This window comes from Trichosurus vulpecula, chromosome 9 (genome assembly GCF_011100635.1).
Source record: "Trichosurus vulpecula isolate mTriVul1 chromosome 9, mTriVul1.pri, whole genome shotgun sequence".
NCBI classification, from domain to species: domain Eukaryota; kingdom Metazoa; phylum Chordata; class Mammalia; order Diprotodontia; family Phalangeridae; genus Trichosurus; species Trichosurus vulpecula.
The window spans coordinates 124981337-125007056 of record NC_050581.1 but is presented as its reverse complement, the minus strand read 5'-3'; the positions used below and the strand labels follow the sequence as shown (position 1 = coordinate 125007056).

General features: G+C 37.0%; 1 protein-coding gene across 1 annotated transcript in view; it reads right to left on the bottom strand.

Annotated features, from left to right (window-relative positions):
• RAMP3 (receptor activity modifying protein 3) overlaps positions 1-25720 on the bottom strand; it is a 56138-nt gene that overhangs the window by 5603 nt on the left and 24815 nt on the right. The window contains exon 2 of the mRNA XM_036738844.1: positions 19295-19427. Coding sequence (XP_036594739.1) covers positions 19295-19427 — 133 coding nt within the window. The remainder of the gene's footprint in view (positions 1-19294; positions 19428-25720) is intronic.

The window sequence follows — 25720 nt, the reverse complement described above, 5'->3', positions numbered from 1 at the left end:
CAGAAGTTTTTGTCAAATGGTGAGTTCTTATCCCAAAGCCTGGGGTCTTTCAGTTTATCAAACACTAGGTTACTATGTATTTACTACTGTGTCTTGTGTATCTGATCTATTCCATTGATCTACCACTCTATTTCTTACCAGATAGTTTTGATGATTACTGCTTTATAACATAGTTTGAGATCTGGTATTGCTAGGCTACCTTCCTTTGTATTTTTTTTTTCATTACGGTAATTTCCTTGATATTCTTGATCTTTTGTTCTTCCAGATGAATTTTGTTTTTATCTTTTCAAGCTCTATAAAATAATTTTTGGGTAGTTTTGGTATGACACTGAATAAGTTAATTAATTTAGGTAGAATTGTCATTTTATCTTATTGGATCAGCCTATGCATGAGCAATTGATATTTTTTCAGCTGTTTAGATCTGAATTTATTTGTTTGAAAAGTACTTTGTAATTGTGTTTATATAGTTCCTGGGTTTGTCTTGGCAGGTAGACTCCCAAGTATTTTATGATGTTTACAGTTATTTTAAATGGAATTTCTCTTTCTTTCTCCTGCTGCTACAATTTGTTGGTCATATAAAGAAATGCTAATGAATAATGTGGATTTATCTCATATCTTGCAACTTTGCTAAAGTTGTTAATTATTTCAAGTAATTTTTTAGTTGTGTCCCTAGGGCTCTCTAAGTATACCAACATATCATCTACAAAGAGTGATAGTAATGTTTCCTCATTGCCTCTTGTAATTCCTTCTATTTCTTTTTCTTTTCTTATTGCTTTGGCTAATATTTCTAGTGTTACATCTAGTAATGGTGGTGATAATGGGCATCCTTACTTTATCCCTGATTGTACTGGAAAGGCTTCTAGCTTATCCCCATTGCAGATAATGCTTGCTGATGGTTTTAGATAGCTACTGCTTATCATTTTAAGGAATGCCCCTTTTATTCCTATGCTCTCTAGCATTTTTAATAGGAATGGATGCTGTATTTTGTTAAAAGCTGTTTAAGTATCCATTGAGGCAATCATGTGATTTCTGTCAGTTTTGTTACTGATATGATCAATTGTGTTGCTAGTTTTCCTAAAATTGAACCAACCCTACATTCCTGGTATAAATCCCAGCTGGTCATAGTGTATAATCCTTGTAATATGTTGCTATAGTCACTTTGCTAGTATTTTGTTCAGAATTTTTGCATCCAATATTCATTGGGGAAATTGGTCTATAATTTTCTTTTTCTGTTTTAGCTCTTCCTAGTTTATCTATCAGAACCATATTTGTGTCATAAAAGGAGTTTGGTAGGATTCTTTCACCTTATTTTTCCAAATAGTTTACATAGTATTGGAATTAATTGTTCTTTAAATGTTTGGTAGAATTCAATTGTGAACCCATCTGGCCCTGGGGATTTTTTTAGGGAGTTAATTAACGGTTTGTTCAATTTCTTTTTCTAAGATGGGGTTATTTAGGCATTCTATTTCCTGATCTGTTAATCTAGGTAACTTGTATTTTTGTAAATATTCATTGATTTCACTCAGATTGTCAGATTTATTGGCATATAATTGGGCAAAATATCTCCTAATTATTGCTTTAATTTCCTCTTTAGGTGTGGTAATTTCATCCTTTTCATTTTTGATACTGGATATTTGGTTTTCTTCTTTCTTTTTTAATCAAATTAACCAATGGCTTATCTACCTTATTGTTTTTTTTTCCTAAAACTAGCTCCTAGTTTTATTTATTAATTCAATATTTTTTTATTTCAATTTTACTTATCTCACTTTGGGTTTTTAGAATTTCCAATTTGGTGCTCAATTGGAGATTTTTAATGTGTTCTTTTTCTAGTTTTTTAGTTGTGCACACAATTCATTTATCTGCTCTGTCTCTATTTTGTTGATGTAAGAATTTAAAGAAATTTCCCTCTAAGTACTGCTTTGGATGCATCCCATAGATTTTGGGATGTTGTCTCATTGTTGTTATTCTCTTTAAGGAAATTATTGATTTTTTCTATGATTTGTTCTTTGATCCACCTATTCTTTAGGATTAGGTTATTTAATTTCCAATTAATTTTTAATCTATCTTTCCACTGCCTTTTGCTGAATATCATTTTTATTGCATTATGATCCAAAAAGAATACATTTAATATTCCTGCCTTTCTACATTTGATTTGTGGGGTTTTATACCATAATACACAGTCAGTTTTTCTGTAGGTGCCATGTGCTGATGAGAAAAAGGTATATTCCTTTCTGTTCCTATTCAGTTTTCTCCAAAGGTCTGCCATCTCTAACTTTTCTAAGATTCTATTTACCTCCATAGTTTTTTCTTGTTTATTGTTTGTTGGACTTATCAAGTTCTGGGAGGGGACAGTTGAGGTCCCCCATGAGTATAGTTTTGTTTTCTATTTCTTCCTGTAACTCACTTGACTTCTCCTTTAAGAATTTGGATGCTATACCTCTTGGTGCATACATGTTTAGTATTGATATTACATATATTTTCTATGGTACCTTTTAGCAATATGTGGTTTCCTTCCTTATCCAATTACATAGACAGAGAGTACGGGTATGAGGTGAATTGGAGAGAATGACACAAAAAAAATAATTAAGGGATGAGAAAGAGAAGTATACTGGGTGGAGAAGGAAGGGAGGGGTAGAATGGGGTAAATTATTTCACATGAAAAGGTGCAGAAAACCTATTACAGTGGAAGGGAAGATGGGAGGATGGGAGATTGGCATCGCTTCCACCTTACTTTCATCAGTATTGGCTCAAAGAGGGAATAATATACTCAATCAGTTAAATACAGAAATCTATCTTACCTGACAGGAAAGTAGGTGGGGTAGGGGGGAGATTGACAGAAGAAAGGGCAGACCAGGGGAGGCAGCAGACAGAGGCAAAACACTGTCGAGGAGGAAAAGGGTGAAAGGAGAGAGGATGAAGAGGAGGAAAAATAGGGTGGAGGGAAATACATAGTAATCATAACTGTGAATGTGAATGAGAAGAACTTTCCCATAAAATGGAATCAGCAGAGTGGATCAAAAGCCAGAATCCTACAACATGTTATTTACAAGAAACACATCTGAAGCCGAGAGACACACACGAAGTAAAGGTAAGGGGCTGGAACAGAATCTATTATGCTCCAGCTGAAGTAAAACAAAAACAAAAACAAAATCAGGAGCAGACAAAGCAAAAGCAAAAACAGACCTAATTTATGGTGTTTTGGAGATGAATATGGGAGAGTTATGGTAATTTACTGCTTACTCTGCCATCTTGGCTCCCAAAAGTCTAGTCCCAAGACAACTTCTTTTAAGTTATTCTTAGCACCTTAGTTCACTCTGAGCTTTAGCACTCTTGATGATATCCTTGGAATAATTTGTCATGCTTTTGTATTAATCTTGTTATCTGCCCTTTTTCCATCTCCTATGCATATTTTTTACTCTAAGTTGTTTGGTGAATTCCTTAAGTATCCTCAAGGTCTTCAGACAACTGCCATTTTCCTCATCTAAATTGTTTCTTTTTTGTTTTGTCAGAATTTATTTTGAATTTTAAGAATTTTATTCTTAAGAGCTTCCTATTTTTCCTGGACTTATTTCCTCTGAAGAATTTTAGTCTATGTGTTCTCATCAAACCTTCTTCTGAACCCTTAGAGATTTGCTGTCCTCAGAATACAGAGAGCATGTCAGACTATGCCCAGATTTCCTTTCCTCTGTCACAAACTGTAGGAGAGAGTGGCCTCTGCTCCTCTGTAAGGTTCTCATCATTTTTGTGCCAGCAACCAGTACCTTCCCGTTAGTGAGAATCAGGTTCAGAATAGAACTTCCCCTTGACATTTCCACATTTTGAAGGATGACAGTATCATTATGATAAATCTTACGGCCAAGAAATTATCGGTTTCTCTGCTATTGTCAGAGAGTGAGTGTGTACTCCAGCAGATGTCTAAATAATTAAGGATCTCTATGCCTTCTTTATCACAACTGTGTCCCAGACTTATGCTCTGTTTCCCAAACTCTTGACCTATCTCTTCTTTCTCACTAGGTGACTTATAATATGCTGTAATGACAAAAATTGTTTGTTTCTCTACCACTGATTTTCACTCACCTGGTATGCCTTACTATGCTTTTCCTCTGCATTTCATGGATTTCTTCACATAAGTCTATCATCTTAATATATAATACTACTCTCATCATTCCCCCAAATCCCTTTTAGCTATCCCATCTCTTATGAATAAGGCACATCCATCTGGAGTCATATTCTAGTCATGAGACTCATCCTACCAAGTTTCAATGATTCCCATAAGGTCAAATTTATTTCCATGCATCAGGACCTCTAATTTATCTTGCTTGTAGCTTATACTTTTCACATTCTACTGCTCCTTTCTTAAATTTTGTCTCCTGTGAATGGCTTACCTTCTTTATTACTATCTATCTTCCTACACTATAGTTACTAGCTACAATAAGTAACTTGGTAGATGGATACAAATAGGTAGTTTTCTCCCTCTCCCTTTTCAGTTTAAAATTCTTTTTATTAGAGCTGCAAGACACCAGGTGAATATATTTTTTCCACTTAATAGTAGTTTATTTTTTCCAATCACATGTAAACTTTTATAAAATTCACTTTTATAAAATTTTGAGTTCCATACTTTTTTCTTCTTCTCTCTTTCTCCTTCCCACTCCCAGACAGCAAGCAATCTGATACAGGCTATACATGTACAATCATATTAAACATATAGGTGAATATATTCTCCATCCCTGTATACTCCATCCCTGGCCAGTGGCCAGTTATCCCCACATCTAAAGCTATAATTCAGAAATCTAAAACCCACTCTCAGACCCCATCACTTTAAGTGTATTCATTTCCCCAAAGCATCCTTCTCTTATACATTACATGCTTTCAATGGGTTTCATGGATGAAAACACCACCTGTAACCCCCTCTGGTCTTCATTTCTTGCCCAAGACCTTGTAATCTTTGGCAATCCTCTAAATGTTCCTTCTGGCAGTATCATCTATGTTTGCAGCAATCATCAAAAGCAACTAATAGTTATCCATTTTGACAAAGTCTTAGGAGCTTCTATGTTATGTCTCAGATAATTATCCTAGGAAGCCAAAACACCTCCCAGTTGTTATCAAATCAAGAAACAGCTGCCTCCATACCACTGATCAGGAGTCACCAACCATCACTATTTCCTATCACTAAAGGCCTTCCCATTACCTTTATTGTATTATCACTCACCTGACAGTATCCGTAGCGCTACTTTGGCACCCCTTTGAAGTGAAGCAATCATTTCCTTCCTAAGAGTTCAAACCCTTTCTGTTTTGGAAAAGTCTCAAATTTGTTTTTAGCTTCAAGGGTTCAGTAGTTCTTTTCTCCTTCTTCTTCTTCCTGACTCTCCTACTCTCCAAGCTCACATTTCTCTTTTACCTCTTCAGCCAGATTTGCCACTTGGATCCAAAGAAAGTGCTAACTCAATGACTCAGTGACTTCATCCCTTTCCCCCTTTGACAAGTAGAGCAGACTGGGCTTTTGCAGGAGAGGCTTCTGTAACAAAGGCATACTTATAAATACATCAAGGTAAGGGGGTCTTATGCTGTGGAAGTACTCTGGATATATAGAACAGCTTTAGCAATCTCTCCTTCAGTTCAGTATGAGAGGCAGTGTGGCATAGTGGACCTCAAAGCCACAAAGACTTGGGTTTAAGTCCCACAACTAACGTACTAGCTGTGGGAGCCTTAGCAGGTCGCTTAACTTCTCCATACCCTAGGAAGCCCTCTCAGACATTGCTTCCCAAAAATAGTGTCAATCTGTACTGATAGAGATAATTTCATCATCAGAATTCCCTATACAAATGAAATCACAAGCCTAGTCCAAAACAAAAATGTACATTAAAGAAATGTTGTAATGAATGTGTAAGGAAATCAGAGAGGCTTGTGCTGGCCTATAAAAGTCATAAATATCATTACCAGCAGAAATACATAATAAAGTCAATTATGAAGAATCAAAAGGAAAGTATAGCCCTTTTAGGTTTTGCCTAGCCCTTTTGTTCCTGTCCTCAGGCTCATTTGCTTACTGACCAAGGAGCATTACAGTAGCTAAGCTACATCACCACACAGATCTAGGTGGAAACTCCAAAGTAGGTTTTGGAAATTCAGACTGACAATCAAGAACTTGAAGGACTTAAAGGGAATTTTATCAGTCCAGTTCAGATAACTGGCTAGAGCAAAGGACCTAGGAACCGGGAGAAAGGTAGTCAATAGAATTGGCAATCTAAACAAAAAGCTTCTGTTGGGTTTTTCTGGCTATGATGGCTTATGGTCCTGGGGTAGGCACTAAAATATTTCTAGCCAACTTTTGACTAACTTGCCTAAGAAAGTCTTACTAGTCACTGTACCCCAAGTAAATGGTAGCAGAGAATAGAATATGGCCCAAAAGAAGCTAAATAAAATAGCTAAAAAAAAATGAAACAACTGGTTAAAAAAAAAGCTGAGCCACTGTTAATACTAGCTAGGGGGCAGCTAGGGGATATCGTGGAAAAAGGAATGGACTTGGCTTCCAGAAAACCCAAATTCAAATTCTGCCTCAGATACCTATGAGCCTTGCAACCTGGGATAAGTCACTTGACTTCTCTCTGCTTCAGTTTCTGCATTTGTAAAACAGACTTTACAATAGCACCTGACTCACAGTGCTTTTGTAAAGATCAAAATAGATAATAAAGTACTTTGCATTCTTACAAACTTTAAGGCACTACATAAATGTTAACTATCATTGTTGTTTATGTTTGTTGTTGTTACCAGTGGAGACATCCAGGGGAGGGTGGAACTACAATGTGATGAAATGATGATGTGCAGAAAGCATGAACATGCCGGGAAGTAAGGACAAAATGTCCAATAGAAACAACACAACTCCCAGCTGCCTTCAGATGGGCAGTGTCCAGCAGAGAACAGAATGATACCATGATCAGAAGTCATTGGTGACTTCATGGCATTAGAAGTGTGAGTTGTCCCAAGCATTCATGCATGACCTGATACATGTGGCCTCCACTGAATGCCCTGGCTGGACATGTTCCCCATGTAAATGCTCTCCATTAATATGCCCTATATGCATTCTTCAAACATATGCCTTCCAAGTATGTGTTCTGGTCACACATCTATATGTATATGCCCTCTCCGCTAGTATAATGACAGCTCAGAGAAGACTGTACCCAATGTATATATGGAGGAATTTTTTCTAGTCACTTAACTTGTTATTCTTTTTAAGTACCTTTTGCTTTTAACTAACATGCCCTTTGTCCTTATAAAAGTAAACAACTTGGTGGAAACATATGAGCTATGATTTTGAGAGGTTGCTCACCCATAGTGCTTCAAACATGTGGTTGCTTTCTGGACATCCACATGTGTTGGGGGAGAGGGGCAGGGTGGAGATTGCACAGATACTACAGATGACATCACATCACTCTTAGAGAAGGACAAATGTCTCCTCATTATTTCTCTTCCATGTATGAGATCAATGGCCCGAAACCTCCTTAGTCCCACTTCCAAGCCCTGGGAGAATAAGGCCAGATGATTTTCATCTTCTTTGCTGATCCCTGATAGTGGCCACAGTGTCCCAAGTGTTTTCCAGAATACGTCAATGAGCACAGCCCTAGCCCCCAGAGATGTTTATACTAAACACAGCTGAGGGAAAAGAGGGATGAGAAAAAAAGAAGAGAGTTGCATTTTCTGTTACCTGGAGTGCCTCTCTGCTGCTCCCTCCCTCCTCATCTTAGAACCCTAACTTCCAACGAGGCAGTGAGTATAAACAGATGGGATTCTAATGGGGTGAGGTGAGGCAGGCCCAGTCATCAGTTGGACTCATTCCTTCCCTTCCATGTCTTGGCTAGGATAACTTGGTTTGGTTGTAGAAAAGAAGATCTCAATTATTTGCTACTCTGAAATTTTACTAGTGTCAAGTGCAAAGAAAGGATTTGGGATCCATTACTATTTCTAGAGAAACAGTCCAATCTCAGCTGTAATATTCCCAGTAGGCAGGGAAAATGTTTTGGCTAGAAAACTAATCTCTCATGTAGTTACTTAATTCTATTAAAGATCTCAATTTAGCACCCACAAAATATTGTTTTCCTTAAGGCTAGATAAAAAAGAGGGTCGTGTGTCTATTTTCTTAAATTGTCTAGCTTTTGCTGCTTTACTGTTGTTTCATTATTAGCCCAGATGATGATTTGGACCTCTTGGAGAAATGCACAACAATGCTTGAGGTAGAGGAAGGGAGGAAATTGAAAGAGAATACTGATGTTGCTTGGTTTTGCTAAATTTTCTTTTCCTCTTTTTTATACTTTATTATAAGAGACAGAGAGGTAGTGTGTCATAGTGGATAGAGAGTCAGCCTCAAAGCCAAGAATATCTGGGTTCAAGTCCTGCCTCTGATACATACTGTCCATGTGGTCCTAGATGTGTCATTTAAGCTCTCATTGCTTTAGCAAAATCTCTGACTAAATTATAGAGAAAGTGCTGACTGTATTGATCTAAGTTGTTGACTCACCTGGGGGTTCCCTATCCCAATGAAATCACAGGTCCAAGTTTCTATCCCTTTTATAAGAGATGACTCTATTTTTGTCTGCTTTTATAATTTTATTTTTTCTCCTCAAGGTCATATTGTTAGCTGTCATTTCTTGCTACTGACATTAAAATTATTTATAAAAGTTCTCCCCCTTTTTTGCTAATTCGCTACTTCCAATATATTGAAGACTGGAAATAGATAACTAAGTATGTTGGAATTAAATGTAAAGTAGAGCCCAAAAGCTCCAAGCAAGACTGAACAACTCTCCTTTAAGAAAAGTGTGTGAACATTGTGACATCAATTTTGGCTGTTTATAGACACACGTCAATAGGTGACGTTTTGATAAGAGAAATATTATTGTACAAATGTTTGAAACAAAAATTAAAGCAAAAACTTTTTCTGATCCAATTAACCAGAATATGCACCACTACCATCACCACCACTGCCACCGTGACCATCATGACTACCGCCACCACCACTACTACCACAAGACAGCATAGTATAGTGGGGAAAATACCAGACATCCAGTCAACAGAGACCTAGGTTTGAATCTCACTTTTGAAGCCTCTTCAAGCCAACTTCCTCACCTGCTGAATGGGGATAATAATAACTGGGTCTATCCCCCAGGCTTATAGTCATGATTAAATGAAATAATCTACTTAAAATGTTTTCTAAATCTTAAAGTACAATAAATGTTAGCCATTACTATTCCAGTTATTCATAAAGTTGCTTTAAAAAATAAAAAAACAGCATGACCATCACCATTCCGGAAAGAAAGGTCTTTAAAGTGCTGTTAACATGGACATTTAATGTTTAAAATTAAAAACATGTTTTAATATTGCTATAGCTGTTGTTAAAGCCTGAATACTATCAACTTTGCAGAGGTTCCCTGCCTCTCTACAGCAAGCCAATCATTAGCATGCTTAACATTAAATCAAAAGATGAGGGTTCAAATCCTGGATCTGACCCTGACTAGCTTAATGACAACAGAAATGCGGAAATCGAGAGAAAGGGCTGATTTGGGGGAAGTAAACAATGATTGTTACATGAAGCCCCAGATTACAGGGCTTCCTCAAAGAGATCCATGAATACTCAAGAGAGGTCAGTCAAACAGTATGTATAAGAAAAATTAATAAAAGATGCATTCTTGTTGAAAGTGTTGTAGAAATACAAACACACTAATACACCATTGATGAAGCTGTGAATTCATCCAACAATTTTATAAAATACCTTGAACTTCTTCTAAGAAAGTAACTAAAAGATTCATACTCTTTAATCAAGAAATCCCACTGCTAGGCATATAACCCAAGGAGGTCAGGGGTTTCTTTTCAAGTCCCATACAACCAAAATATTGACAGCCGCACTTTTTGTAGTAGCAAAGAACTGAAAGCAAAATCATTTCCATTGGTTGCAGAATGGAAAAATATATTTTGGTACTTGAACATAATAAAATATTACTGTACTGTAAGAAATTATTAATATGATGAACACAGAGAAACATGGGAAGCTTTATATGTATTGAAACAAGTAAAACAAGCAGAACCAAGAAAACAATATACTCAACAACAATGTAAATGGAAAAATAGACAACAAAAACAATCAATATCAAATTCTGCAAAATTATAATGACTAAGTTTGGCCCCAAGGAGGAGTTATGCACCTCCATATTCTGCAGAAGTGGTAGACTATGGATGAGAAACATTGCATTCAATGTCAAATTTTGTTGATGTTGTGTTTAATTGATTTTTTCCTCTTTTCTTTGTTATAAAGGATAGTTTTCTGAGTGGAGGAGGGAAAGAATAGAAAATATAATTGATGTAAAAACAAAAGATATCAATAAAAAGTTGGAAGGCCAGTCAATTGAGTTAATACATCAGTACGTTTAATTGGAACAGGCGCTATGGATGGACAATGAATCAATCCTAAATTAAAGAGAAGAAAGCAGAATTTGTTGCATTTAGGAAACTGTGCAATGTTTTTAACAATACGAAGCTGCTCCCTGTCACAAAGGTCCACATTAACACAAATGTCCTCCCATCAACACTGTAGGTTTGCAAGTTCTAGGACACCACGATCTCTGATGAATCAAAGTTGAAGTATTCCAAAGAGCAACAGAGATATGAATGGTAGTTAGCAACATATTTTTAAGAACAGTCCATGTACAAGAAGAGAAATGTATGATCAGAAAAAGGAGGTAGGCAGATAATGTGTAAATAGCAAGGGATAACAGATGGACAGCCAGACTACACTTGTACAAACACAATGTAAAAAAGACCCAGAGGAAAGTCTGCAGCACACTAGATACATATTCTATCAGGACCTTTGTGGACAAAAATTGCATAGGCTGAGAAAGGTCCTATTGAACACCAATGACGGGAATACCCATTTCCATGAGATCATATATCTACTGAAGGACTAACAAGACAGTGAAAACAACATGTATTATCTTTCCCTTTATCATCTCTCTCATATGGATGTTATAAGATCAAACCCACTAAGAGCAATCTTCTTCTTTTTAAGTACTCAGGCTTATCATGTAGTTAATCAGAGTTCTTAATTCTCACACCTTTCATAATTGTTCATTTTTACAATATCAATGCTGTAGTGTAAGTTCTTCTGGATCTACCCACTTCACTCTGTACCACTTCATACAAGTCCTCCCAGGTCTCTCTGAAATAGTCTTTTTCTTCATTTCTTACAGCATAATACTACTCTATTACATTCATATACTATTCAACCATTCCCCAATTGATGGGCATCCATTTAGTTTCCAATTCTTTGCCAACACAAAAAATGAACTGGTCTAAATATTTTTATATCTGTAGCACAATTTCCTCTTCCTTTGATCTATTTGAGATATAGGCCTAGCTGTGGTATCCTTTTGTCAAAGGGCATGCTCTGTTTTTAGTAACTTTGGAGACTTAATTCCAAATCTAAGCACATTCTTTTTCATCTTTATTTTCTGATAAGTTTTTCTGCTTGCAGAAACTTTAAGGAAAATATTGTGAGGGTGACTCATTCAAGTGTAGTCATAAAATTATTTACGTTCAGAGCTCCTCAGTGCCTTCCATCTAGAGTGCTGTTGGTCTGACTCACCCACCCCAATCTACTTGTGTCTGTCACTGAAGTCAATCTAACACACGTGTAGGAAGGAGAAACTCAATCTAAGCATAAACTAAAGCATAAGCATAAACATTTAAAATACGCCTCAGGCCTCATCCAGAATCTTCTCAGCTGTATGTCTGCAATAAATTATCAGCACAGAGAAGAGCTTTTAAGGCTATTTCTTGTTTTGAAATGCATATGATTTGTTGGACTACTTCAATGACATGCCATCAGCTGAAATTCTTGAAGACTTCCATCACTTCCCCAGATATAGTGATGTCCTCATTTTTTTGCTGGGAGCACTATAATCCAATGATGGGAAGGGAAAGAAACTCTAGGTATACTTGCAAAAGGATTGAATCTATCACAGCAGGGAGAATTTGGACAAAAGAAAAAAAGGAAGCCCTTTGTACTAAAAGGAGAGTCCCCATCTGATTTTGAAGTAGCAATTTTTCCATGTTAAAACATTTCTACAGCACAAAGTTTTATTCAAAATTGGAGAGAAAGGCAAGAAAGTGAGTTAAGAAAAAAGGAAGAATAAGAGGAAAAGAAAGAGTAGGAAAAAGCAGATAGCATCATAGTATGCTAGGGAAAAGAATACTTCAAGAGTCAGAAGACCTAGGTTCAAGGTTCTGCTCCACCAAGTCAGCATTTAAGCACCTACTGTATGCTAGGCACTAGTTATGGGCACACTGGATAAGTCATCTGATTTCTCTGAGACTCAGTAACCTCGCCTATTAAATGGAAATAATGACCCTTTTCCTACCTACCCAAGGTTGTTGATGAGATCAAGAGAAATGATGCTTTAAAAGTAATTTTTTTAATTCAAAAGTGATTTTCAAATGTAAGGTAGACACCTTGAAAGCAGGAGCTGTCTTATTTATTTTTGTATGCTCCTCAACACTTAGCACTGTGCTCAGTTAATTTTAGTTTGGGGTTTATTTGTTTGTTTTTCCCGGTCCTTCTATGTCCTTAGCGTAACAAGCTCCCAATGAGGAACTAACTCCCTCTACCAATTTGTAGGTTAGCACCTTCTCCGCCACTGAAAGTCTTAGAGAGTTGCCTCTGGCACTGACTTCCCTGGAGTTACACAGTTAGCAGGTTTCAGAGGCTAGACTTGAACCTGGGTCTTCTTAACTCCAAGGCCAATTTAGTAATCCAGAATTAGGTGCTCCTGCCTCTCATGCCCTACACAGAGAGAGTATGTAATAAATGTTTTATTTAACTATGAATGAATGAAGCACTCCACCAAGGAAATCAGACAAAATAAAGCAGAGGCTCTAGTAATGTACTCTAAATGTTGCTTTTATTGTTTCAAGAAAATTATTCCATCCCAAATAACTCCCCAGAACATCTAATATTCAACATCATGTCTCAAACAGAAAACCTGCTAGAAAAACATAAAACTACTCATGCTGCATTTTATAGCCATTTCCTCTATGCCTAAGGCAAAGATTGAAAAAGAAATCGTCAGTGAGTATTTTTTTAAGTGCTAACTCTATGCCAGGCACCGTGCCAAATGCAGAGGATACAAAGAAAGACAAAAGACAGTCTCTGTTGTTAAGGAGCTCACAGTGTAATGGGAGAGATAATTTGCAAACAGCTATGTGAAAACTAGCAATATATAGGATAAAATGGAAATGATCAACAGAGAGAAGGCACAAGCATTAAGGAAGACCAGGAAAGGCTGTTTGAAAATGATGAGATTTTAGCTGAGACTTGAAGGAAGCCAGGAGACAGAGATGAGGAGGGAGGGAGGGAGAGAGTTCCAGGCTTGGTGGATGATAGTGAAAATAAAGAAAAAGTGAAAAGGAAAAAGCTGAACTTTCAGAAAAGGATAATAGGTAGACAGGCAGAAAGCTTTGCAGAAATGATAAAGCTTGGAATCTGAGCTTAATGTTGGCATCATCAAGGCTATGAGTTCTCATCAAGGCCTCTGAGGAATCTTAAAAGACAGGTACTCTCACTTTTTGTTTATGAAACAGGAAAAGATAGACAAAGAAGCCATTTGGGTGACTTTCTCTCTTTGATGACACCTGAGTACAGAGGCCCTATTTTACCCATAATTTGAGCCATGAGTTTAAAAATAAAAAGCTCAGTATGGCCCAGAATGAGGAGTCATATCAAGACAGCTGCAAACCATCAGGACAAGATTAGACATTTTTATATTATAAAGAAGTCAATCATTTACTCAGCAACATTACATAAGGCCTGGATATAAAGGACTGTGCTCAGTGCCAAGGGAAATGTAAAGTTTTAGATAAGCTCCTCACGGAGCTTATAGTCAACAAAGGGATAAGGCACTAATACAGATAACAATATTACATGTTCACACTCTGGAGAGGGACAAGTAAAATGTATCATGAGATCCCAGGACAATGGTTGTTACTGATTGGGGTTCAGGGTTATTATACCACTGTAGGGGAGGTGACACTTCAGTTGGGCTTTGAAGACAAAGAAGGAATTCAATAAAAGGAGAGGAGGGGTGAGACTTTGGCTTCCCATAAAATAAAGCAATTGGAATAGTTCCCTTCTAATTTAAAACCTTACGATCCTGCAACTCAGAATTTTCTGATCTTATACCAGTTTGAAGACTGAGAACAAGCTTCTTCCACTTTCCACCAATTTGTACTCTGATGATCTGTTCTCGTAAAATTTAACAATTTCCACTCTACAATCATCTCTACAACCAAAGGTATGAAACTCAACCCATATTTTGCCTTAGCAATCCAAGAGTGCCCTCTGGTGGTAAAGGGCAAGGTTCATGCACAATACCCCAGGCCTAGCACTATCCTGAACAACATTCATATCATAGGATCATAAGACCGTAGAACCAGAAGGGAAAGGAACCTTAGAAGTCATTAAGTCTAATCCCTCGTGAAGAAACCGAGTAAGGCCCAGAAAGGTTCTGACTCTCTCAGGGTCATACAAGTAGTTAGAAGCAGAGCTAAATTTGACCCCAGATTGTCAGACTCCAAATAGTATTGTTCCCAATGCACCACATTACTATTACAACCGATGCCCACCATCATAATATTATAAAACTCTTCTGAAATGCTGTTCAGCCAATCTGCACATTTTTACATCACTGTTCCTAAGGAAATAACTGCCCCCCCCTTTTAGTGTTGTCTTTTTATACAATCAATTCACAAAGTTAAGAAGCATGTGCCCATATAGGCTTTCCATTTATCACAGGAAATAACCTATTTTTCCCTTGTCCTTTTCCTGATACACGATCACAAAATTATGTAATTTTTGAGCTAGAAGGGGTCGAGAGATGATCTCGTCAACCCCTTTACTTTACAGATGAGAAACTAAGGCCCCAAGGAAATGAAGCTAGTTAGTAGCACAAAGAAGTTTAGTAGACTAAACTTCATATTTCCTTCAATGCTGAGCAATATGCTCTATACATTGGCCGTTCTTAATGTTTGTTAAATGAATGATTTGAACCCAGGATCAAATAACACATTTGATACTTGTGACAATTAATTATCTGTGTGACTCTGGTCATGACACTTAACTTGCTTTGGCTGTTCACAAAGAGGAAGGAGTTGAGAAGGAAGAAGCTTCTTGACCTTCAAGGAATGATAATATGGAACTACAGCTGCATCTCCAAACTCCCGAACATAAATTTGAAGAACTCCAGGTATCGACCTCCACACAAAACCTTTTGGGCCAAAGAACTCTAAATCCCAAAGAGCCCTGGAGCTTCTAAAGGAAGTAGCATCTGACCCATCATTATTGAAGGGCTGGCATTCTGAACTCATCTTGTATCCTTAATCACATCTGCTTCTCCACGGTCCTGGCTTTTACATTCTCCCTGTATGTTGATTAGGAATTTGAACTTAGAGGTTCATGATTATTCTGACTAATCTAACTTCCTCCTTCTATGCCTTTCTCTCTAAGACTCTTCCAAGGTTGTGACTTTACCATTTCCCCAGCAGACTTCCTTCTACTCTGATCTCATCTAACTAAAATTATATCCCCACTTTGTATATAGTGAGTGGCTCAAGGTATCCTTTTAGTAGCTCCCCACCACAATTTTCTGTCTTCCTCCTTTTCTACTACCCTTTAGTGATCCTCACCAGAGCTCAAGGTAATCACAGGTGGCTCTGGCCACACAGTTATTTATTACTAGTGTCAAACTCTTCTAGGAGTCTCCAGTGGCTCAAAAGCATGAAATGAGGGGGGTCCTGGATTAGGAGAAGGCACAAGGACTCTAAGCACCAACTATGGCAGTGCAGGGACTCTTCCACTTCCAGAATCATAGAATATACAGTTGTTTCCTTTAACAAAAATGCCACATGCAATGCTGCTTTGTTAACCCCATCATTAACTAAAATGAAATGCCAAGGAGAAAACCCTGAAGAAATAAGCCGAAATATTCTCTGGAAATCTATGGGCACTTAAAGGAATTGCTGGCCCATTATACTTTCCATTACTTCAGTTCAAACAATTAAGAATCACTTTAAATGAATCTTCTGAAGATATCTACTCTGAATGAAGCTCATTCTGGAGTTGGAAATAACAGCAACACCACCAAACATAACATCATGATAACAACTTTGTCAGCAAAGGGGAACATGGGTAAGCATGTGAATATCTTCCCATTTACTTTATCATAAAATGTTAGAAAACAATTTTAGTGAATAAGGCAAAGCGATTTCATAAACACTTAAATGATTAACTCCAAGAAGGTTTTAGATAGTGCGTTAAGTCTGATTGGGTACCAACAGTCCTGGAAGCCTACATTTTCAAAGTTGGTAACATCCCTGAGAAATAATTTATCTAAAAGAGAGGAAGAAAAAAGCCCCAGAGGTTTGTTATCAATATACATTGCCTATTGTGTTTGAGTACTGTCATCTCTTCAGGGTATTAAGTCAATATTTTCCCAAGAGACAGTCTGACATTTTTAATTCAGTGCTGGGCTTAGGGTTAGGCAGACTACAAGATTCAAATCCTATCTCTAATACTAACATGTGACAACCTAGCCTTTTCCTATCTATCCAGTCTTTCTCACCCTTCTGGGCACTCTATGATCCATCCACACTGGCTGACTCGTTCCTCATACATGACACTCCTGTCTCTGTGTCTTGTCCTGACTGTCCCCCAATCCCTCCTCACCTCTGCCTCTTAGGATCTCTAGATGTCTCAAATTGCCCCTTCTGGAGGAGACCTTTCTCAGTCTCCTCCACTGCACTGCTAGAGCCTTCCCCTCTGACATTACCTTCTAACTACTTCATATGTATCTTATATGCAGCAAATTATTTTCAAAGGAATGATACAGACTCAACAAAAAGTGCTGAAGGAAAAATACCACAGTAGATAGTTTCCAATCCAATCCTACAAGCATTTATGAAGTGTCTGCAGTGTTCGAGGTATTGTGCTATCAGGGAAGGGGAGCATCAGCCCAGATAAGAAGAGGTCTAAGAACATCTGTCATTTGGGCCAGAGCGGGCAGACCTGTTCCCCCATGCTGCAGCAGCTGGTGTATTGTGATTCTCCTGAAAAGGAATCAGGGCTGGTCTCAAGACAAGAAACAATGCTCAAACTCTGTGCAGAGAACCTATCATCTACAGGCAGACAATTGAGAAATCATTCCTGGCTTCTTCGACTTCTTTCAGGTCCAAACTAAAGTCCCACTTTCTGCAAAAAGCCTTCCTAATCCCTCTTAATGCTAGTGCCTTCCCACTCATTTATTATCTTCTATTTATCCTATGTGTGTATGTATGTATGTGTGTATGTATATATATATACATATATGTATATATATATTTTTACACATATCTTAGTTGTACATGGTTGTTTACATGTAGTCCTCCCATTAGACTGTGAGCTCGAGAGTAAAGACTGTCTTTCTGTCTTTCTCTGTATCACTCAGCACAGTGTCTAGAACATAGTAAGTGCTTAATAAATACTTGTTGTTAATAAATACAAATAAATAAATATCTTGTTGACTTGCATGGGCAGTTACGTGGTACAGTGCATTGAGTGCCAAGCTTGGAGTCAGGAAGACTCATCTCCCTGAGTTCAAATTTGGCCTCAGACATTTCCTAGCTGAGCTGTGTGACCCTAGGCAAGTCACTTAACCCTGTTTTCCTCAGCTTCCTCATCTGTAAAATGAACTGAAGAAGGAAATGGCAAACCACCCCAGTATCTCTGCCCAGAAAACCCCAATTGGGTCACAAAGAGCAGGACACAATTGAAACGACCAATTTGCATAAAACTATAGTTTTATTCTTTTAAGAAAAAAATCAGGGATTTGGTTAGCTATGAAGCAGCTATGAAGTTGTCAGCAGTCTTAGAAAAAACAGTATCTAGAAGACTCTATGAAAGCTCGGTCTTGACCTGAACATATAAACTCAAATATTAAAGTCCTAGTAATCAGAAGAGAATGTGTCAAAGTTATTTTTAACTTAGGATGCAAACTACATAAAATTCATGTTTCTACAACCATAGAAGACCCAGAAGAAAAACTTCCCCCAATCCTTCAAAAATAGACATTCAATAAAACTGTGACAATCACCACCAATTTAGTTAGATGTTTGAACTTGAAAGGTCAGCAGCTTCTCTCAGTTATAATTTCATGGTTCAAAGTCTAGGTTCACCAAAGGCATTTTTAAATGAGTCAAAGAGGATGAGAGAGTTTCCATTCAATTATTTTTTTTAAAAAAAATTAACTAAATTAACTCATTAAACTAAGTATAAATATTTACTAGTCACTATGTTTACAATAGTAATAGACAATTAGGTTAAGATACTGTGTAAAGAAATACAAATACCCAGAAACAAATCAGGTACCATTTTCACTAGTTCTATACAGCAATGAATTTCCATCTTTTTTTCTTCCAAAACTTTCAGAAGAAAATCTTTCATTCTCTCTGACCTATTTACTTCAGTAAATGTCCCTTATAGATTTTCTTGTTAGATCAGTTAAAACTTGAAGCAAAGAGCCATTTCCATGCCCACCTAGGGGTGGCTCAGCATTCTCATTATCCAACTATCCAGCTAGTCCCTGTACTTGGAAGGAAAATTTACCATTCAACTCAATATAGGTTAGCAGAAAATAAAAGAAAGAGAAAATTCAGACCATGTGTGTTTCATCTCCACCTTGTCCATCTTTTTGTGGAAAGGGGGAAATGATTTTCCCTTTTCTCCTCCTGAATAACTTGGTCCCAGTTTTTGCCCTCCTTTCTGAGCAAAAACTTATGCCTACACACTTAGTTCCTTTTATCAACCAGCATGCATAGGATTAGGCTATTCTAGATCAAATACATTTTTAAAGCTCCAAAAAAATAACTTGGTTCTTTAAAGAGAATGTATCTTCCCTTTCTGGTTACAAATCTATGCTACAGTAGAACACTTTTTAAACACTTTCCAACCAAACACAATGAAGTTATAAAATTAGTATGAAAGTGTACTGTGGTTTCCATGATTCCCCATGGTGTTCAGAGATAAATAGTTCAGTTAATGGAAAGTTAATACAGCCATTATCTGTCCTTGCACAATAGATTGCAATAAGATTATCCAGAATAACTCAGTAAGGTCCAGGTCTCTGGGGCAGGATTCTAGGAGCTATGGCCCCAGAAGAGCAATCATGAAGTTTTAGCATTGTAAACATGAAATCAAGGCCCACTCTGTTCATCTACTAAAAGAACTTACGTGATAAACTCAGTCAAGTTGCACCAATTCTTTGTGTCCACTTTCCTCATCATGTCTTCAAATGCTTTGCCACATGCAGGCAACCTTTCCAGCATGAGTGTTTCATTGCAGCCACTGGTTCTTTGACAAGCACCTGGGAAAGGGTAAATACCAATATAAATACCTATGTCAGAATGGTAAAATATTAAACTACTCCATGGCGTTCAGTCAATGACAACACTTTGATATGCCCAGCATCTAAATTCTTCCCACACACACACACACATACACACATACACACACACACACACACACACACACACACACACACACACACACAACAGTTCCAGTGAAGACACCAACTGCTCTGTGCTTCAGAAGATAGTTTAATGAGTTGCTAAGGCTGGAAAAAAAATCACCACCTTTTGGTCAAGCTTCTACCAATGAATCTCCCAGTACTCAGCCAGACTTAGCCTCAGGTGACAGACACAGAATTCATGCTTGAAGCCTCTCTGACTTGGCAGGACTTTTGCCAAAGCTCACATTCCAAAGTCATAGCTTCAGAAAAGCGACAGTCATTTCTCTACCATGACAAGACATCCAAGGAGGACTTGAGCGGAGTCAGCCTGTAACCACAGCAATAACAGATTCTACAAGAGGAATTACCACTTGAAATTACTTTTCAGTAATGATTCCCCAAAGGACAATTGTTTTCCTCTAATCATATCATAGTTTCAAGAGACAACTATTAAGTTAACATCAGAGACACTAAGGTTGCAGACACTAAGCTTCAAAGTGGTTTTAGGGAGTGTTTGGCTCAACCCTAAAACAAACAAGTTATTATATCAGAATTCCAGAATGCTGCCTGAGAGATACTATACATGGAAAGATTGTGTCTCTCTTTCAGAACAAAAAAAGGAATAAATGTTGACAAATTGATCTAATAATAATAGCTGGCATTTATAGAGTCTTTTGAGGTTTGCAACGTGCTTTACATATATTATTGTATTTGATCTTCACAACAACCCTGTGAAGTAGGTATTATTAATTATCATTATCCTCCTTTTAGAGATTGGGAAACTGAGGAACTGAAGCTGCCCAAGGTCACAGAGCTAAGTGTCTGAAGCAATATTTGAATTCAAGTCTTCCCAATTCCAAATGAGCACATAACAATGACTCTGTAAGGCAGGTGTTCTTATAATACATGTTTTACAGATGAGGAAAACTGAGGCCAAGTGAGGTGAAGTGATTTACCAAGGCTTGCACAGCTAAGAACCCAGGTCTTCCAGATTCCAAGTTCAGCCCAATAAGCGTTGTACTGCTGCTGCAAATGAGACTGGTAAAAGCTGAGGCAATTAAATTCGAGTATGTTGATTTATTAGCAAAGCATGTGGTTGCATAACAAATTGGATCCAAGGACCCTCAGAAGGTACCAGGACACTAAATAAGAGATAACAAAGCATTCTTATAGTTAATAATGAGGAACATATCAGGTATCTTGAGCAACAAGGGCATTTCTTCTTTCTGATTGTCCAGAATATGACAAAACCTAAGGGTACTAACCACAAGTTATACAGAACATTTTGTGGTATTTCCCTGAAATCAAATGAACGAAGCTTTTATAGGAATGTAGACATTTAAGTTACAAAGTGAATGCTGTTCACAAAATGGAGTTAGCTTGGTTCTTCAATCCCTGCCCCCGCCACCACCGCTTTGATCCTTGGGGAACCTGTTCCCCATGGATCACTTATTTAAACAGTTACCCATTTAAGAGGGAAGATTTACATGTCATCAAGGGTAGCTGGGTGGCTCAGTGGATAGAATGCCTGGCCTGGAGTCAGGAAAACTCATCTTTCTGAGTGCAAATCTAGCCTCAGACATTTTCTAGCTGTGTGATCCTGGCCAAGTCGCTTAACCCTGTTTGCCTCAGTTTTCTTATCTGTAAAATGAGCTAGAGAAGGAAATTACTTCAGTGTCTCTGCCAAGAAAACCCTGAATGGGGTCACAAAGAGTCAGATACACTGAAGTGACTCAACAACAGGAAGGTAACCAAGAAAATTCGTCAAATGCAAAAAACACCACGAAACAAAAAGGCCAAAGCAATACAATAACAAGCAGGTTACCAGGTTATAAGGAGACTTGGTTATTTCAGTGTCCTTGTGCCTGGTAACCTATTCCCAACATCCGTTTAATCAGCACATTTCATCTTGAGTCCCAGACATCTCAGGTAGTCATCTGGTCCCTGGAAACATCTTCCCTTGGACATTCTGGATTTGGTCTCATTGGCAGCATTCTGAAGGATGTTCCTCCTAGAAGACCAGCTTCTCTGGTTCCAAGGTACTTGAAGAGTTTCCTAGGTAATTCTGCTAAAATCTGCCACATGAACTAATTATTGGAAAAGCAAATCTAGTACAACCTCCTCCTCCAACCAGTTCATGTGGTGAAAGCCAGCTCAAATCTTATGATTCTGATTCTATTAACAACAGAGCTATAAGAAGAACATCAAATTAGGAACCCATAATTCACCTGAAACTTCAAAAAGTTTTATTTTTATATACCATTTGCTCATTCTATATTCACTTAAGCCCTGTACCTGATATGAACAGTGCCATCAACGGGCTAAAGAAAGAATCTATATCAAAGACTTCAAAATAGGAAAATAATTTCAATTATCAATACAATCAAAATACTCAATCCAATTTTGAGAAACTAGAGATAAAACATACTCAAGGCCTGTATATCCCATTAGAAACATTTGGAAACCAATCAAAAAAACCAGTTATGTATATTGTGTGTGTCCATGTGTGTACATATACATATATATGTGGAAACTGATACTATCGCTTTCAGAAGTAAATTGTAAATTCCCCCAGTATGAGAATATTATCCCTAAATCATTCTGAAGGAATGAGTAATCTTGTACATGAATAATTAGTTTATTGAGATGGCAGGATTCTTCATACTTATATCCCTATTATTGTCACTCATAGATGTTTTAATATAAAACTACTAATTAATAAATTTGGTATTGCACAAAACTTTTACTATTCAGCTGCCCTGTCTATAGTAATTTGCTATGAAAGGAAAAAAGGAGGGACATGGTTATGATGATATCAAGACTGTCCCCTCAAGGACACAGACTGACCTGACATAAACCATGATAAGGGAAAACTCCATCAGCTCTGTTTGTTTCTAGGCATAGTTAACAGCCAGTCACACAGCATAGTTCCACATTATTCACAGGGAATAAAAAGCCAGGTTTAGAATTAACCTGGTAGGAAAACTTCCTCTTTAGAAAGGAAAATAGCACAATAGGGAAACTGGGCCAAGAGGAGCCTACCTTTGTCTGTACAAAGTCATCCCCTCAACTTTTCCACCTGTAGCAGTTCTCAGACCTCAGTGCATGTGGCATTCCCCTTGAATGGTGGACTATTGGCTTAATGCCAATCCTGACAATCACACCTGAAATCAAAACTTAGAACAATATCAAATTACAGTCCCAAGAGATTTTATCTTAAATAGCAAAATTTCACTAATCACAGTTTAGGGTTAGGATATCATTATTTTTCTAAGGTGCCTGGTAACAGTTAATATAAGTGCTTCTCTTTCTCCCAACAGTAAGTTATTGTTATTGTTATTATTTCCAATTTAAATCAAAATATATGTCAAATATTTAACCATTTTCAAACATTTTACCACATCCTTTTAACAGTTCAATTCATAATCTGACAGTATCCAGATTAAAAGAGAAGTTGCAATATACTACTGTATCAGAAATGCCACTAGAAAAGCAGCTTCTCCCTTAATCTAATGATAGCTCACTAAATTTCACAATATAAGAAAAATCTAGAAACACAATAATAACATACATGATATCATGTATTTAAAGCATGAAACAAAACATATTACCAGTCAGTTGGCATTCAGTCTAATGCATTTCCAATTATCCTACATAGAAAATCATTCATCTCATCACCTTCCACAGTCCAAATTGATTGCATTCAAGATCAACATAGAGTACTTCTATTTACTAACATTTATATAGGGTTTTCCATGTACTAGGCACTGTGCTAAGCACTTATCAATCACGTGATCTCCAAACAACCCTGAGAGGTAGGTGCTATTGTCCCTCTACAAATTAGGAAATTGGGGTAAACAAAGGTGCAATAACATATCAAGTCACACAGCCAATAAATTTCTGAGACCAGAGCTGAACTAGGGCTTTCTGATACATGTACTCAGTGTATTTGGTATTTAGTTCTGACTTATCACAATTATCCTAATTGGATAACACATCTCACCATAAATAAAACCATATAATTTAGTTTCATAATTTAGAAAAAAATTTCAACCAAATCAAGTTTGGGTTTACAATGGTAATATTTTGCCAGCTACTTCTTCTAGTTAGTCTACTGCCAAAGATTTACTCTTGCATTTTCACCTCTCTTTAATTATGAATGTATATTCCCTATATAAAGACCATAAAATACCCTTCTATTGATCCTTCAAAGACAGAATTTTGGTATACTATCCTTAAATAATTCAATGCTGCAATTATGTTTTTATATTTTCTATATCATAAGGAATAATAAAATTAAGTTTCTCATATCCTTCTTATCTCAATGAGATTGAAAGCCTTCCTCAAATCTCCCTTTCCAAAGCTTCAAAACCCTTTCCATTCAAACCCTCTATTCACACTGTCAGTGCAAACAGACTACAACTTCCCTAATTTCATCTGTCTTGTTTCTTTCATATTCTGATCCAATACTTCTCTTACTTTCTTCTATTTGCCTAATTCCTATCATCTTTATTTCCCAATCATATCCCAAACTATCTAGAGAATTAATCTTCACTTCCACTGAATTCTTCCCTTTAACAATTTAGCATAAGTTGTATAGTGCTTCTAGTTCACCTAAACAATTAAGTTGTGTTCTATCACTGACAAAAGAAAACACAAAACATTCTTCTAAATTAGATTTTACTTACTCCCCAATTTAAAAACTTCTCTCTTTTCTTGGTCTGTTTCCATGTAACTTTCAGAGAGTCTTATTTTTATTTTTCCTTAAAATAAATTTCTATAGAGTGGTACCTCAAAACTCACTAAAAAAACAATTCAGTATTTATAAAGACATTCAAACTACATTTTGGAAATTCATAGTTGAGAAATTAGATTTCAGTCACAAATTTCATCTCTAATTAGTTTTAGTATCATAAATTCCTGCAGATTAGGAACAAAGATTCGCTTCCTTCTTATCTATGTCTCTTGTTTGCCTCAGACCACAGGAAGAAGTTAGCAGCATTTATCAGAGACAATACAAATAAGACAGTCACATAGATGTACTTTCTGGCAAAGTTTTCCTCCTCATCTCCCACTGAAAATTTAATTGTGCACAATTTTCTAAAAGCAATCTCAAAATCATTAATTTGACAAATAGGAGTGGGCCCTTTAAGGAGCAGAAGACATGATCCTTTAGACAGGGCATCCCAACAAAACCAATAATTCATTTGGTAGGGATGGGATTGTTCAATGGACAGTCTCAATTTCTTTAATATACAATAATCTAAAATGTGAAATTTAAGCCAGAATATTTATCAGCTAAATCTCTTGCAGTTTTAGAACAAATTTCACACATACACTGTTTTGTTATATGAAAAGCTTTTCTGTTTTTCCTTTAAGCCCCTTGCCTTGGCTTTTTTTTCTCTTAAGGGACTCTCCCACTAATGTGAAGGCTTCCCTTAGCTCAGAAAGTTGAGATTAAGGTCGAGGGAGTCCAACATCCATAGCAGTCCTCCATGGAGACGTCCCTTCATACACTCTAGGAGGTTCTTCAAAGGGGCTGTCTCTCTCAGGATCCCTCTCTCAACTGCCTGGCTGGCTTGCCAGCTGTCATGAATGAAATTAGTAAGCATCAAGACAATTAAATCTGAGCATAATAATTTATTAGCAAGGCACATAGTTGTGTAACAAAATGGATCCAAGGCCCCTCAGTAGACACAAGGACACTGAATAATAGATAACGAAGCTTTCTTATAATTAATAAAGAGGAACATATTGGTTTACATAATCTTGAGCAGCAAGGGCATTTCTTCTTTGTGATTGGCCAGAGAATGACAAAAGAAGAAGGTACTCACCACAAGTTGTACAGAACATTTTGTGGTATTTCTCTGAAATCATATAAACAAAGTTTTTACAGGAATATAGAACTTTCAGTCACAAAATGGATGCTGTTCACAAAATGGAGTTAGTTTGGTTCTTTACCACTTAGCTGCCTCTAAGAACACCATAGACGTTTTCTTGTTCCTGTCATAAATGCTAAGATGAGGAAATTCACTCTTCATTTGTAATGGAATGCAAATTCTTTCCATTAAGGCTATCACCAAAAACAATCCCAACGCAACTGTCACCACATCAGTGCCCTAATCACAAATGCAAAAATTATTTTCCAT